The 17668-nt window shown below is 38.0% G+C and overlaps 1 protein-coding gene across 14 annotated transcripts in view; it reads left to right on the top strand.

The window, feature by feature from the left end:
- pcbp3 (poly(rC) binding protein 3) overlaps positions 1-12012 on the top strand; it is a 77047-nt gene extending 65035 nt beyond the window's left edge. For 7 of the 14 annotated variants that reach the window (XM_040027611.1, XM_040027606.1, XM_040027607.1 and 4 more), the window contains 5 exons: positions 1014-1055; positions 2014-2092; positions 4003-4055; positions 5197-5366; positions 6344-7172. In XM_040027611.1, the coding sequence (XP_039883545.1) occupies positions 1014-1055; positions 2014-2092; positions 4003-4055; positions 5197-5366; positions 6344-6398 (399 nt within the window). In that variant the 3' untranslated portion in view covers positions 6399-7172. Of the gene's footprint in view, positions 1-1013; positions 1056-2013; positions 2093-4002; positions 4056-5196; positions 5367-6343; positions 7173-8912 lie in introns of those variants that run through there. The other 7 variants (XM_040027616.1, XM_040027618.1, XM_040027615.1 and 4 more) reach the window with 4 other exon arrangements.
- Positions 12013-17668: the final 5656 nt, after the last annotated feature.

The following is a 17668-nucleotide window of genomic DNA, read 5'->3' as shown; positions in this document are numbered from 1 at the left end:
TCATCCTGGGCATGAAGGTCAAGGTTATTTTGTGTTTTTCATGATTTTTTTTAACTGTTTTTCATCCATTGTGGAATGATTGCACAGTATACAACTTTAATGACGTTTTAATTGAATGTAAGTTTGAAACAGGGTCAAAAATATTTACACTGGGTCAAATATATAACTACACCACTAACTAATATTTGGTTAAATATTAGTGGAAGTTGCACATCAGCTAGACACTTTTGGAAGCCATGAGCAAGTTTCTGACATAATGTTAAACTGAGGTAACGTTTAAGGTGAAGGTAGTCCTCCTTTATTGTTTCATCCACTTTGTGGAATGCACCACTACCAAAAGTAGAAAAACTGTTCCAGAGCATGATCCCATCATAGGTTTGAAAGCCTCACCTTTACTCCTCCAAACATAAAACTTTTCTCCAGATGGTATTTGACTTACCCATATGGGTTCAATTGAGCTTAAATGTGTTGGTTTTTGAGCAGGGGATTGTTGCTTGGTCAGCTTGGAACATCTTTGATCTTGGAATCTGTAGGTCTTTAAGGAATGGCTTTAAAAGACCTTCACCTGTCAATCAAATCATTTTTATTCTGGCAAAAAGAAACTATGAGTTGTAGGCAGCAACTCATTAACAAGTTAAAAGGCATTGTAGAATCACTTATTAAAAGATTTAAGTGAGTGTAGGTATAAATTAAAGCTTGTACATAAACTTTTGACCCTGTGTGATCGAAGGAAAATCGACAATAAATTCAAGCTTGTGCACGCAATTCTTGTATTTTTAAAGTAATTAAAGATGTATGCGGTACAATCATTCCACTCCGGAAAAAAGAACACTTCAAAGAATTGATTAAAGCCCAAAATGATGATGACGTTCATGCCCAAGATGAGTGTTTGTAAGTGACTGAAAGGCTTTTTGAAAGTGTTTGAAAGTGTACAAGCTGATTTGTTCTTTATTTGATTTTTTTCCCCCTCTGATACTGAAGTCTGATTTTTCTTCTATGTTTTACCTTTCCAGGCCTACACAATTCAGGGACAGTACGCCATACCACACCCAGATGTAAGTTCTTAGTCTCTTTTTAAAAATTTAATTTTGAAACAAACCTGCGTTGTTTCGTATATAAAGAGCAGACATTTGATTAGATGCACACATCAGCTCTTATGAGATAAGCTATAAAGCCCTTCCACTTTCAGAACCACTGGCTGTCTATAGTTTAAGGTTTTATTGTGGCTGAACTACCAGAAAGATCTGGTCGATAACAAGCCAGTGGCTCCTGGTGTTAACGATCAAGGCAAAGACAGTAATGGCAGTTTTGATGTAGACAGCTCTTTAATTCCAGTGGACCATATAGTCTCCATTAATAATCTGCCTTCATCTGTCCTTGTCGTAAGAGCATCTCAAGAGCTACCTTGTGTCAGATCCACTAATTCAAAGTTGGGCAATGATTGATGCCAGTGGAGGTGGTGGTTGACGGTACAATCACTCAAGTACGGGCCTGACACCCTCTTCCTCCCTCATTAAAACTCCTCTTAAAAGGAGAGGAAGCCTTTAAAGTATCGGCCTTCCCTTATTCCTGATGGAAATGATATACAGCAGCGGATGGACATCCTGTGACCATACTGGCTGGGAGAGCAGGTGCTCTTGCAGTCATATGAGTTCTCTGAGTCCCATTTAGAAAGACATGTGGTAATTAAGAGGGCAATAAAAATTATTTCCTGCAGTTAATGTTAATGTGTTCACCAGTGGGTCCACATTTTCAAAATCACTATGTTAAAATGATAAAGAAACAGGTAGAACAGAAAGGAAAATATCAAATTATCTAATAGATTCCATCTCCACGACAGACAATCATCCTCTCTCTGTATCTCTTTTTCTCTTACTTTTTATCCTCCACCACCCCGTGCCATGGCCTCCTTTTCCTCACCGTTTCTTCACTCTAGTTTTGGTTGGCTTCATTTCTTGGTGTGACCTGTGTAACAGTAACCTCTTAGTTCTACTTTCCCTCCTAACCCTTCAGCAGTTGACCAAGCTCCACCAGTTGGCTATGCAGCAAACCCCCTTTACCCCTCTCGGACAGACCACCCCTGCTTTCCCTGGTACGTACCCACGAGGCCCGATAGATACTTCCTTCTCTTTGCATCCAGAGAAACATTTCTCTTTCCCTACCTTGCACCTTATCTCTATTTTGGCACAGCATGTCTTGGCCCCTGTAGTTTCTATCTTTCTTTGATTTGTCCATATATGGTTTTTTTTTCTTGGATATGTCTGATATTTTGCCACTGAGAGGAAAAAAATGCCTTCGGGCTTCACTTTAAAATGATGTATTCCAAACTGCATTATCTCTTGGAAACAGGGCAAATTGTTTATGCTGTTGACTTTCCATTAAGGAGGGAAACTCTAATGCCACAGGCCCGATTCTACAATAATAATTGTACCTCTAGCTCTTTTATAGCTCTTGGTGTTTATATTAGCCTATGTGCATCGCAACCTCTGTATCTGTGTAGTTGATCAAATGAAGGTCTCGTGAGTACGTTTTTATCCAAAAGCCTTAGCTATAATGAATGCAGAAATGCAAACTTAGCATTTTGAGATCAAAAAAGGTCACCTATGAGATTTATGTGGATTCAAGGCTTTCGGGAGTAGTCCGGGTGGATAAGAAACATCTGTAGTTCACCTCTGTGGAATGCATATTTCAGTCTAGCAAGGTTGTAGGTTATTGGTTTGGCTTTTCCTTTCTTCCATATTTTATTTTATTTTTTCAAATTCTAACTTGTTGGGAAAATAAATAAACAGGACGGCAAAACTCTTGAAATTGAGTGTAACTTTTGAGACAAGTATGCTGGGCTGAGATAAAACAGAATATCAGGATATTTTATGAGGCCTGGTGACCCAAAGCACAGGGAGAACATGCAGACGCCACGCAAAAAGGCCATGTGCTGGTTTGTTGATCTGCAGTTTCAACACCAAAACACTAGTTGGTGGTGGAGTTTCTCTCTTTGACCTAGCGACGAAAGAAGACGTGGACAGTACCGTGAAACAACAGTACTGAATGGGCTAATCACATTCATTGTGTTGAGTCAACGTTGCATTTCTTGTGAGATGCATGTCAAGTTACGGTGAAGGGTTTCACAAAGGTTTGGAGTTATGATTAATCACACTTAAGCCACCATGCTACTTTTATTCCATTTATATCCACATATCAAGTTCTGGATTTTTTGACAACTCAAATAACGTTGTCTCCCCTCATCGTCTAATCTCAAAAAGTGAAATAAACCTAATGGGTGAAACAGAGAGCAAAGGAGTCAAGCTAGTCAGACTGTAAATAACAAAACAATGATGTAAGAAACCAATTACACGGCTGATATACCAGAACAGCATTAGTAAATAAGCAGCTATAACCTGATTTCCATTATATGCTGTTTGACTTATAGGTGCATTCGATTCACACTTCTATTGATTCCTCGTGTGTTTTACGTAGGGTCATCTATCCCATGGTGGTTGTTAGATTTTATTTCATGGCAGCTGTATGTCTTTTAATTTTGTTACCTGAGCAGCCACACAGCGTTCTCTCTCTTTTTCTTTTTTTAACCCTTACTGTGCCTGTCTGCATAGCTGTACATGGAATGAGTAACTGATTAAACAAAGTTCATGATCCCCCTTCTGAATGTGTTTCCTTTTCTCTCCAAGCAGGAAATTTAATTTAAGATTTTGCTGTGTAATTTGGGAAATATGTTTTTAATTTCTTTCACTTAATAAATATAAATTAAATAATCAACAGCAGCTAAAAAATTTTTCTAGTGGCTGCACTTTACTAGGCATTACTCGTAGTGCCTTGATTAATGTGAAGCCAGAAAAAACAGGGTAGTTTATTTTAACTCAGCTGACCTGCTGCTAGGTGGATGTGCTACCTTTGATAAAAAAAAAAGAAGAAAAAGTTCCTTTTAGAGATGAACTCTGCTAAAGTATTGAAATTGCAATGTCTTTTCTTATAATGTCCGCGGTGCAGGTTTGGATGCCAGTCCACCAGCCAGCACCCATGAACTCACCATTCCTAATGATGTAAGTAATGCTGGAAAGGTTTCACGAGACATCAATTTCAAGAATACAGTCATGTGGAAAACTAAGCAAACTCCACGATTTTGTAGAACCAACTTAAATTAATCATTTTCTTAATGACATAAGGCTTTTTACAACATTTGTAAAAGTCATTGCAGGCATTTGTTTATGCACAGCTCTCTTAAGGTCCCACAGCATTTCACTCAGGTCTGCACTTTTGACTGGGTCATTTAAACACCTTGAATCCTTTATTTTTCAGCCATTCTCTTTTAGATGTGCTAATGTGTTTGGGATCATTGTCCTACTAAAAAAGTCAGTTTTGGCCAAATTAACGGTCAAATTAATGACTTGAAGTTGCGCAGGTCCTGTGGCTGCAAAATAAGCCCAAATCATTACCGCTCTACTACTGTGGAACTCATCCAGGTTATGGTAGTCTTAGGAGCTTGACAAGAAGACAACTGCATTTCTTTAAGGTTGTTGAAAAGTTTGAAAGTTTAACAAACTTAAAAAGGTCCTTTTGCCTTCTTTCCAAGCTCCTGAGATCACTTGGTATGAGGCGTTTGTGCTGGTATGCTGTTTTCGCCAGATGAAATTGCAAAAATCTCCAATTTGGTCTCATCTGTCCTAATGAAACTGTTCCAGAAGTCTTGTGGTTTGTTCAGATGTAACTTTTCAAACCTAAGCCGTACTATCCTATGCAGTCCTATGGAAACCTTTTTTTAATAATAATAATATATATATTTAATTTTATTATGTAGGCTTTTTTTATAAGAGATAAACTGATCTAACTATTTTATGTAAATTTAATAGAAAGGATTACTGTCTATTTGTAAATATATAGAAATAATGATTGCACTGAGATGCCATCTTTTTAAAACTGTAAGTGTTATAAAGAAGAAATGATTGCCATTACCAGCAGTGATCCTGCAAACCTTACTTCTTACCGTTGGCCCAACTGAATGACCCCACATGCTACTGACCATGCCATCATTAATCAACCTTTCTGAAATTAAACTCAGTCCATTTCATAAGCCATTACACTTCCATTTTTAATTAAATCTAGTTGGCATTTTGTATAAATATTGTAAGACAGCACAGTGATTGCCTTGCTTCAGATTCAAAGACTTTTGCTTTTTCCCCACAGTTAATAGGGTGCATTATTGGACGCCAGGGCACCAAAATAAATGAGATTCGACAGATGTCTGGGGCGCAGATCAAAATTGCAAATGCCATGGAGGGCTCATCAGAGCGTCAGATTACCATCACAGGGACCCCCGCTAACATCAGCCTGGCCCAGTATCTCATCAATGCCAGGTAACCTTTCAACTCTGCTGGGCTCAAGCACAACATTAAAGATAAAAGTAACATCTGAATGAGCATGCTCATAGTGAAGATCCAAGAAAGCTTCTCTCTCTGATTGGGCTTTTTGGAATAAAAGGAGATCGCTGACAAGTTTACTTTTGACACTGAGACTTTGATGAGTCTCCAGAAAATGCAAAAAAAAAAAAAAAAAAAAAATCTGTCAGATTTACACAAGCAACAGATAAGCCCATGAATAATGTGAGCCATGCTGGGTCCCCCCCTATTTCCCTTTGGTTGTTACTTTTGACTTTTGTTCTTTACATCCAACCAAGTGTAGACATTAAAATGCAGTAAGTTTCTGGGAGAACACTCTTTGCAAGTAAGTGGCTCATGGGAGCAAGGCCAACTACTGGAACGAGTAAGCTGTGCCTTTGAACAGAATCTGCAGATTAGTAAATTGGATGATCAATAAATGAATCATCAAATGTTCAATGCTTACTTCAGTTCACAAAGTTGGCCGACACAAGAAGGTATACAATCTCTGCGAGCTTAATTTAGAGATATAACTGCTGTAAGACTGTGTTTTTGCACATAAGCTGTCAGTGTAATTAAATAAAAAGAAAATGACTCCAAGACAGTTACATCTAAATCCCATGCAGGGCTAAAGAGCAGGGGCTGTGTAGTAAGATAGTATACATACCAGTAGATAGTGTGAAACAGTTACTACCTCTGTTTCTCCTCTATCCAGCGAAACCTCATTCATTATCACCAATGAAAATAAATGTAAAATCCGCAGCTCTGAGAAAACAGAACAGCACTGATGTCCACAGGCTACCTGCACCTCAAAGTCATATGTTATCAGCATTAGTGCAGGGGAACCCACATGCTCAACACAAAGCGATTTTTTGTTTTTGACTTCTAAAGGGGATTTTAGAGAACAGCCCACAAAGAAACTAATGGCTACTGCTTTCCCGCAATTCCAATGGCAGGTTCAGGGACGTGGCCGCCATGTGGAATGACCCTTCATCCATGACAACATCCTGAAGTCGCCACAAATCTGGTTCTGTTTTCAGAAGCTAACATCAAAACCACAACTTCACGATAAACCTCTATGTGTTATCCTGTGGGACTTTTGCTTTGCTAGTTGTGCATATAACTTCAGCTCTAGCCTGTAAGAGGCCTGTATTGACACCGGGGTCTGTTTAACAATCGATGTAGCCAGTGTATAGATTAAAAAAATAGTTTTTACTTTGGAAAATATGCTTATTCACTGTTTTTTGCAGAAATGTTGACAAGAAAATTAATAACAATTTCTGTGTCTTAAATGGGAAGCAGCTGTTACTTAAAGGAAACAAATCCACCCAGAAACACATCTAAAAGCCAGTGACTCATTAGCTAATCAAGGCTATTAATGGCAAGCTGTTGTCGTGGATTTTTCCCTGGACTTTACAGGTACAACTCAGAAACACAGATACTAGTGCTAATTAGTAAAGGTTTCTTTTGTTGAATTTCACAAACTAATATTTTGAGTCAACTTTCTTCGATGGTCTGTTAGTACAATCAAACATGTCTAAACGCACATGAGGTATCTGCATTAAAAATCCTTCAAAAGGAACCAAAAACCAACATGGATGAGAGGTCCACCTCCATCCATCTTATCAGATCAGTCAGTTCCATCGGCATTTGGACCTCGCCTGGCTTATATATTGTCACAGTTTTTTTTTATCCTAAATTACACTGACAATGTTGTGAAATAAATATATATTAATGAGAGAATACTTTTACTTTCTCTCTCTTCTCTTTTTTAATTTCGTTAACCTTTTCACGCATGAATTATGACAACCTTAATCAGGATTTTTTTCTTAAGTATTTTTATTCATCTTTAGGCATGAAAAAAGATTTTTAAATTTCTTTTTTTTTTTTTAGATTAGATGAGATGAGATGAAACTTTATTAATCCCTCGGGTGGGTTCTTCTGGGAAATTCAGTTTCCAGTAGCACAGCACCGACAGAAGTTGCATGTTACAGATACAATAAAGGGGAATGAGAGTAAGGATAAAAGCATAAATATACCATATATACACATATACACATATATAAATACAGAATATATAATATGGAATACCAGTGGTAACAATAACATGTACTTTTCAAAGATTTTTCTTACATGTCCACTTAGGTGGACAACATCACCTTTGGAGTGGGTGGCAGGGTATGGAGTCACACATCAGTGTCCAATGTAGTGGTTTATGTGCAAGTATACCATCAACACTGACACAAATACAAGAAAACAGCCCTTTCACACATAGTGGTCACTACAGTGGACAGTTATTTAAAGGCTGAGACTGGATACTTTATATGTCTTTGTACCTTGGTCAGAACAGTCGTGCCACTACACTGCATGAATTATGGCCAAATGCAGTTTAAATTGAGTATATAACCCTCCTATACAGGGGTTCAGGAGGGAGAAAATTATTTTGTGCCAAGCTGTAAACATGTTTACATGCTCTAGATTTGAGCATTTCAACATCTGAGTCTATGGAAACGGAGTTTTGGAGTTAGAAATCCAGCTTTTAGAGCGAGCCTGAGGTTGTTTTTTTTCATCATTTTTTGTCACTTCAAAGTTGACTTCATATTGAAACTCTGGAGGTCGACGCTTGGTATCGAGCTTAAAGCAACATTTGATTCAGATGGATACTTTGGTCTCTGGTGATTGGTTACAGGGAAATCAAATCCCCTCTTCTCTTCAGACCAAAGATGAAAAAAAGAGTAATGCACAGTTTGATAATTACAAAGAAGCTTTACTTTACATGTCTAAATAGGTAGATTATGTTAGCTTCCAGCAGAGCCAGGTAACTTGTGTTCACCTGTCCTCCCTTCCTCCAGCTTCACATTTAAAGAACCCACATCAGAATACCATTGATCTTCTCATTTTACTTCCTGCAATGCAGCGAATAAGCATATTGTCCCCAAAAAACAAGCAAACAGCTTCTTCAACTATTTATTTAGCATGCCTCATTTCAAGAATATCGTGTTTCTTTTTGGTATCGTTATATAAATTTGCCTATAAAGTCCTCTTGTGTCATTGTCTACAAGGAGTAAAAATAATATTTAAAAAAAAAGGGAAAATAAAAAAATAAAGTAAAAAAAAAAAAAAGGCAGGAAACGTGAGTGCTACTGAGCAATGCTGTTAGTAAGAAGAGTGATGTGATGCCTCTGTAATGCAACTCACTATTTCATAACACCGTTTTTCTTTTAATGTTTTTATGTTTTTTTTGTGTGTTTTTGTTTTTTTTTAGTCCACTGCATGGCTTCATGAGAGGCTTTAGTACTGCATGGTTATGTATCCACATCTGTTTTATGTGAATGGGTGCAATGAGAATATGGTGTCAAGTCTCTGTGAAGAAAATGCACCAAGCAAGAAAATTCAAGCACAAAGGCAACCATTGCAGCATAACTTTCACTGCCAAGTGAAAGTTCTTCTTTCACAGTTGTTTTATTTTCTGTCTACCCCCGCCCCCCCCCCCCCTCCTCCCCCTTCTTCCCTGTACTGTTTTAGGCTGACGTCTGAAGTCACTGGAATGGGCACACTCTAGTTTCAACCCATCTTTCCTCAGTGCATCACATGACCCTTGAGCGAATGAATGGCATTGTACCTAATTTATTGGTTTCTCTGTGTTTGGTATTTTTTAAGTGACTTTAACTTTGATTATTTATAGTATATAGTGTAAACATGTGTATATGCACTGTTGCTAGGACTCCTCACACCTCGTTTTACGTTTTTGAAAGGTTTTACTCCACTCTAGCATCTTCCATGCCATCTCATGCACTACATCACTGTGTCGTACCTCGCGTTTTATAAGACATCACCATACTCGTTCTTTTGTAATGCAGGCACCTGAAAGTAAACACAAAGTAAACCTAAGTATTGGTTTAACAATTTACACTGAGGTTGTCCCTCCTCCAGCCCCACATCCTTTTACACTGACCCATTTTTTTAGACTGCTAGCTGGGACAATACATTAATCAACACAAAAGTTCAGCAGCTATATCATTTACTTTATTCCAAATCATTTCACACTGATTTCATGATTGATGAAATTAGTGCTCTACTTTGTGCCTGTAGACATTTGCCTGTTCGTCCTAGCATTGTATGTACACTATAGAATGATCTGCATGACGCACAAGCCAGACTACATTTCACATTCATTTTAAAATCAAACAGGTGGAACCAAACGGAAATGGAAGAGTGAAAGGGATGGGTGTATCACTCTGACTCCAGTCTGAAATGACCGAGGGTGTGAGCCAGAACAAAAAAAAAAAAAAAAAAAGGAAACCGTGCTAATGCATAAATATTAGCCTTTCTGAGTTTCTCGTGAGACCTGACAGAAAGCTGGGATAGAAAAATGAAAATATATCAAGGAAATGACTGGAGCAAAGAGTGAAATTCAAATGCATGCGATGAATAAAGCCCTTTTTATTCACCTATACTCCACCACCATATTTACATTATTCATGTCGTCATGTCATAGCTACTGTGTACAAGCAGCATGGGCCATATGGAGCGATTTCAGAATTGTCTAGTGTATATTTGCGCTCACATGTAGCTCATGTAAAGATTTCCTTGTAAATCACAAGAGCTGAAAAGCTCATGGGTAGTGTCCTTGAAGACACTTGTTACAAAGTGGTAGGAAGCAAGCCATTTTAGAAACAGAAAGTGTAGAGTATTACTGGTAAGCATGCATGAAACGTTGGGATATCGAAAACACTGAAAGCATATTTTTCAATTTAAGTATTTACACATGATTCAGTTGATAGCCGTGCTTACATACACGTATGTATAACTCTCTGCAGCTGCCATCTATTACAGAGAGTACTGTGGGTGACTGTACTGATTTTATGGTATGTGTTCACAGGGGCGTTTCTGGAAGTAAGCAGCTGCACTCAGAACTTGCCACTAGGTAGTGTCAGTGTCCATATGAACATCTGACAATCTCCTACACTGGATTTTAATTATGACCCATATGCCAGCTTGCTTAATTTGACCAACATTATAGAAACAGTGGGACCCAAGACATAAGCCAAGTATATCATATATTTAGTTTCGCACCAGTTCTTTCTGTTGAAAGGTAAACACAGGATAGTAGAAAATAGCCACAACAATCTTAAAAATTGCTATAAGCAAGCACTTAGCGCTGGTGGGGAGGAAAAACTCCCTTTTTGAAAGGAGGAAACCTCAGATCCAAACTTATGGAGGGGCAGTCATCAGCAATCATTATTTGACAATGATTATGAATTCTGGCATGAGTTTCCAGGGCTGATGAGTCATGCCACTGTGCCGTTATATGTATAAGTGCATCCCTACACATTGGGTCCAATTACTCCAACAAAATGTCTACAGTGTTTCCATTACTAGCACCTACAATATCTTTTGACTGGTATGACACATCACAGCACGTCAGGCTAAAATATTTTTCAGAATAGAAATACTTTCAGCTGCATACATGATCCCTGGTGGTAATAAAGATATGCTTAATTGTTGTTAGGATGATGAAGAGGTCCTGGCCCCAAAAGGTTTGAGAATCCAAGGTCTGGTAGCATCAACGGGAATACTGATGCTACCAGAAATGAAAGATCCTGTGAACATGTACCATTATCTCTAAATGGACACACAACTTTTGGCCCTGTTGCTCAATCTGAAGCTGAATGTACTTCAAATATGTGTTTTTAACTAATATTTACATGTCACACTGGGCTATAGTAATTACACGGGTATATTTTCAATCAGGTGCATCAAAGCTAAATGATGTAAGCAATTATTTAGCAAACGTTTTCGAACGTTACAAGGTTAAGAAGGTCACCCTCAAATGAAGTCGGTATTAAATAATTACCATATTATTACACTAGATACATACAATATTACATGCTGAAATTATTTTTCATTATGGTAAATAAAAAATGTAAGCCTAAATGTTCCTGTATTTTCTGCAAGAAACAAATTTATTTAGCAAGTGCAGCGCTCGTTTCAGCTTGTGTAGGCTATAAGATCAAAACTAGGGGATACCTTCATGTGTCATGTGACTGAAGATTGTTTTGGGGGGATATTTTTACCTTTTTTGATAGCTGAGGTAGATATAGGCAAGAAATGCTGAAAAAGATAGCAGGACGTGCAACTATTACATTTTTTTCTCAATCCCACTCTTTCAAAAATTCTGACTATATTACAATAATTACACAATTTACTTACAAAGTGTTCATACATGTATGCATAAATCTTATATGAACTATTGGTCGGGCCATTACAAATTTGGCCCAGGTCCTGAGTATTTGGATAGAATGGATTATATATGGGTTATTACTTTTGAGTATAGAGTCAGTGATATTGTTTTGTTACATTTCACATCTTTACACACTTACATTGTGAATGTATCTCTCTACATTGTACATTATCACTCATCTGGCTGCATTCAGATGAACAAATGGAGCACTCACTGATTGAAGGCTGATGCGTTTTAAACATTGTGTTCATGTAAAACTGTTCCAACTGTAATTACTTGAGCAGAGTGGGTAAAAATGGTTCACATTACTATGAAATTTTGATATCAGGTATATAGCTGCCTGTTGTCAAAAAAGACTTGCAGAAATATTTTGCACTAGCACTAAAAAGACCAATCCAGCAGATGTTACAGACCACACAATGTCTAAAATATTACATGGCAACCATCTGCCTCAAATGTTCAACAAAACAAAAGAAGCTAATGTGAACAGTTTATGTGGCACACGGAGGCTAACCACCTATTCCACTTCTCTATAATCTAGCCATTAATGTGTTTATTTTTTCATGTTAATTGCACAATAATGGCTGTGCTTGTAGGTTCAGGGTATCTGCTGGTTGTGTGCACAGAGGTCAACCAAGATGCAGCCCCTTACAGCGAGACCAACTTTGCAAACAACTCAGTTGCCTTTTTGATTGCCATACTTTTCTCATTTATGCTCATGGCATCATTCATGTTCTCTTCACCCTAAAATGCTCTGTATGTCGTCCACCTATTGTTTTGTTGCTTTTGTTGATAAACCGAGTCAACACTTTTTTTTTCTGTGCTAGAGCAGCAAAAAGTTAAAGGTTAGCACTGAGGTAATATATGATGTACGTAGTTTGGTGCTGTTTGAGGAAATGTGTCAGATCATGTTTAAAGTTGATCATTTGCACCATGAAGGTCAGTATTGGATCTATTATTTGTTGGGGTTGATTCTGAAATGTTTTGTAAAAAGATGATAATAAAGTTTGTGTTTTTTTCCCTTGACGTCCGTCTAATTTGTATTTAAGAAAGTCCATTTCAGTCAAACATCCATCACTCACATAGATATGGATACACACAGGCAGAACTCCATTGCAGTTAAATGTTTTCACACATTAGTAATAACATGAGTGATCATTAACCCGGCCAGTAAAATTAGTCAGAAAAAAACATAGACTGATCTCATACAGTTCAATGGTTGGCCCTCTGAACTCAAAGCTCTTAAAATAACTGGAGTGATTTCAGAACGATTAAATAAGCAGCCTCGAGAGACTGAGGTGAAGGTTGTTAAATGAAGTCATGTGTATGGAGGCAAAGCATCTAAGACAGGAAGATGACTGTGTATGGGAAGCTAATGCAAAAGCATCAGTGCAAGTAAAATATGATGCAACCTTTTTCCTGCCCTGAAAAAAAAATATTGGCATCGGTAGTAAGTATAATACCACAGGGCATGGATATCTAACATACCCAGCAAACAAAGCCCACTGGGTGGTTTTGCAAAATGAAAATCTGCATACAAGGAGGGCATAGATTTTGCACTGGACAATGAAAGAATGGATCACATCCCAACTGTTAATTATACCTGAGCCAAAGGTCGAGATAAATGTCAGTTTGACAGCTTTTTCACTGACAAACACGTTAGCTATGGACTTTCGTACTACACCAAAGAAACCATTAAATAATGTAAGAGCTACCGGTACTTGTTTTCAATACAGAAAGCAATAACAGAAACTTTCTGTTTTTTGAAACAAAGTTTGCCTTGAGCTGATGATTTTGTTGTAAATGGCACTACATGAATAGAACTGAAATAAACAGGAGATCAACACGGGCGTGGATGAAAAGTACATTTTGGTTATCATTAAAGTTTTTCCATTCAAGCTACACTTATGTAATACAGTGATTTGAGATCCATTCAGAATCCAGCCTCCTCTGTTTTTAGGACATAACATGGGCAGTATACCTGTAATTATCCCAAACTGAGTAGATTTGAATACTCTGTACAGCTACTTAATCAATAAAGCGGAGATAACCCTGCATGAGGTCAGTTAGTTAATACTAATGTACAAGTTAAAGACCTCAAAGTGGAGCCAGTCACAACAGGAAATCTGCAAACTGCAGCCAAGCTGTTTGATGATTAAAACGGTTCCAGACATCCGTGTGACTGACTCGTGTACCTAAGGGCAGCGGTCTCCCACTGTGTCAAAAATTTCCATCCATTCTCACAATGAATCCTGGTTTCAAACTAACTGGAGAAGTAATTTTCTTGTTATCACATAAGGCGCTGTACTGTCAGGCCTTTCGAGATTTTTGTTGTGTGCAAAGTAAATCGGCCACTGTGTTCTGGCTAACAGCATATATAGATCTGTTGTTTTTATAATGTCTGAATGTATAACAACAGATAGGGATGTAAAGAGGGTGGACAAAATACCAGGAATGCCTTGCAATGTGATGCAATCATTAGAAATATCCAAGAAAAAAAAAACCTGTGCAGTTAATGATGTTCTCTTCAAGCTGTCAGTGAAGTGCTGCTTCAACTTTGTGTATTAAAAAAATAAATAAAAACATGTTCTTTTTACATGCAGACCTTTTCAGACTGTAACAGGAAGCAGTGTTAATTATTTTCCCATCCTAAAACACCATCAACAAAACAATTATTAATAGTTCTAGAGTGCACCCATAAGAAAATATGTTGTGATGGGACCAGTCTCAGTGCCAGTTCTATGGTCACATCCATGATCGAGGCTTAAAAAATAATGATAAAAAAAAATAGGTCACCTATTGTATTCGTTTCCAGCTCCATATTTTTGTTCTTGAACTCTTTTTAAGTAGGTTAATATTATGCTGGGGCTGGTGCAGCCCCTCACTTGAATCTGTCTGAAACAAACCGTTTTAGCTCTTTCCAACCTTCCTTTAAGCCAACATCTTTCTTTGCCCATCAGAAACAGAAGGTTTGAACAGCAGGTGGGAGGGGCTTCAATTCTCCCAGCCAGATCTGTGTGCCTGTGATGACCATATTAGGGATATCCACTCTTGTAGAAATCACACAAATGGGAGAAAACGGAGCTATTGGTTCACAGTCATTAATTGCATATATGCTGGGGGTAAATTGAGAAACTTTAATCGTGTTTAATATCAGCATGCAACGTTTGAAAAGTACACAAGTACACATGACTTAAAGTACGAGTTCCCATTGTGGAGGAATATCAAACTGCTAAAACTTCTACTTGCATGTAGTTGGTCTCACTTGCTGATGACCAATTAATAAAGTGCATCTGATTAGCAGCACCTAGCTTCTACTTACCCTCTTCATTCTATTGAAAGCAGTGTTTACTTAGAAGGGATTATATATATTCAGTTTTCCACATGAGTGTATGTGACGGATCATAAGGAAAAACATAATGTTTAAGTGCATAAATTGCAAGGAGCCATGGGGCCGCTGGCCCCCCACCCATCTGTGAACATGACCTCCATTATAATCCCATCTACACACATATAATTTTTCCCAACTATAATTTACACGATTACAGCATTGACAACCTGTGTCCACAGGCAGGTGTATGAACATGCGCCAAACTACTTCAAACTCCCTTTTTGGCATTGCCCATTTTGCCTTGTTGACACAGACATGCAGATTCATAAGGTGACAAGACCAGCCGGGCTGTCGTAGATGGTAAGAATTTAGCCCCAGAGCAAAATGTGAGGAAGAAAAAAGCCCTCTTATCGTCTCTCACTGTGTTAGCTCCTTCTAAAAGAGTCACTGCTGTTAATTGGATGTAGGTCTGACATTCAGCTGGAGTGTGAGTGCAAGACACTGAGCCACAGGGGACGCCTTTGTCCACAGGCATGTTGCAAATTAACAGTGTCCCTCTTCTGGGGCGACAAGAGGTCACCTTGTATACAGCTCCACCATCAGTCGTCACCAATCTTTCATGGGTGTTAAATATGCCCGGTTTCAAGCAGCTCTTGATTACGCTCCCAAAGTCCCTTATTGCATTTAGTAGAACATTCACCAAGTCTAAATAAGGAGAGATAATCCCCACACTAAACAATTGACAACCTTGCCAAGTAAAGAGCAAGCTACAAATTGTGATTTTGCCTGGTTCAATAGCTTCATCATGACACCATTGTCATTTCCACTCAAAGAACCAAGACACAAACTTCTGTGCAAACGTCTCTCAAGACAGGTAAGATATGACATGCCAGGTCTATAATACACAAAGTCATGCATGGTCTTTCCACACAGTTGGCAAGTAGATGAATGGACAATTTTTATTTTGTTCCTAAAGAAATATTATTGATAAAATAATCAACGTTGAAGTTTGGTTTTCAAAAGTTGTATGTAAAATTGTTAAATTCCAAATTGACATCATAACCACAAAACACTTCTTTTACTTAAACCCCCCCATAAAGTTTTCAACGTACTCAAATACGGTGTTTATCAGTTTTAATCTTTAATCTTTATGCATCAAGCAAAAATTAAATTATATGCAACATTCTCTGACTTGAAGAAATTAGTTTAACATTTAAACCTATTTTCTGCACATTCCAGTACATAAAATAAAATATTTTTTGTGTTTACACTCAGTTCAAATAGATGCAAGTAAAACACAGCAGAAAATAAATAAAATCAAAGACTAGCGGTCCTGTTGCTCTATTTTCACCTGTAAAGCAGGAGTGGGGTAGGCGGAGGTTTGCCGTGGTGCAGGTGTGCCGCAGCTGTCAGTGGAAGAATCCACGAGTTTCTCTGTTTCTCTGGGGGTTTTTTCGCTGTAAAAAGAAGTTTTCTTCCCACGCACAACGGACGCTAATGTTTTTGTCACTTTTTATGGAATCAAACTCAAAATAAGGTCAGTACTTCCACGCTTTAAACGCTGCACGCTCACACTCTCTCCTGCACTCGATATATGATCCACCGTTGATCTGCACACAGCTCACGAACGTCGCACTCGCTTACGTCACTGTCATGAGACATTCTCACAAAAAAATCACGGTTTTAGTAACACAGTAACGCAGCGTTCCTACAGGAAAGTAACGGTAATCTAATTACCGTTTTTGCAATAGTAATCCCTTACTTTACTCGTTACTTGGAAAAAGTAATCCGATTACAGTAACGCATTACAAGTAACGCGTTACTGCCCATCTCTGCTAATAATCCAGTTTGAAACCGAGCTTTACAAAATTGGCCGAAATATTTATTCAGTATCACCTGAAATGAGAGGCTGAGCCAAAGAAATCAGGAGGAAAGTGTTTACAGACATCATGTCAGAAAACTCGTTTCTAAAACACTTCTGATGCCTTCTGCAACCACAGATATCGCCATCTGGTGGTCTTAAGCTAGAAGACAGGTTTAACACACTACTGCATTGGCTTCATATTTCCTCCCCTGAATCTACGTCCATGTGTTATTTAAAACACATTATTATGGATTTCAAAATGCTATTTGATTTTTGTATGTACCTATTATCAGTTTTCAACATTTGACAGGCATATACTTCTTTTATTTCTCTCTTTTTTGACATATTTTTCAAACAACCTTTATTTGACCACGGCATAATGAAACTGGAAATTCTGTTTTTGGTGTGCCAACAGAATATTTTTAGTAACCCCCATATGGCCACCCCTATGAAAAATTCTGGAGGCACCCCTGCTTCTCAGACTCCTATATTAAAATGCTTAGAAGAACTAAACATGTTTGCAATCTGGTTCAGATAGAGCTAATTACCCCTTCCATGACAGCTACATGGGTGGTATTTTTTTTAATAACTTGATGATTCAGGACACTGTTGCTTTTTCTGACAGGTGGATTCTGGCACAGGTGGCTGTAGTGATTGTACAATCATACATATACAAATATGACTGTATCAGATCATAGTTTGGGTTTAACTGTGCTCTTTTAACAATGTCAGCCACGTCTTATAAAGCCTGCCTGGCAGAAAATCCTGGAGGCAAACTTCTCCCATGTGCTAACAGGTCTCTCGCCTAGTTACGGTTGCTAATGTCTGACTGGACATTGGCC

Source organism: Simochromis diagramma, unplaced genomic scaffold (assembly GCF_900408965.1).
Source record: "Simochromis diagramma unplaced genomic scaffold, fSimDia1.1 OVJJ01000343.1, whole genome shotgun sequence".
Taxonomy (NCBI): Eukaryota; Metazoa; Chordata; class Actinopteri; order Cichliformes; family Cichlidae; genus Simochromis; species Simochromis diagramma.
Note: the sequence above shows the minus strand (reverse complement) of the source record. Positions and strands in the feature narration are given on the sequence as shown.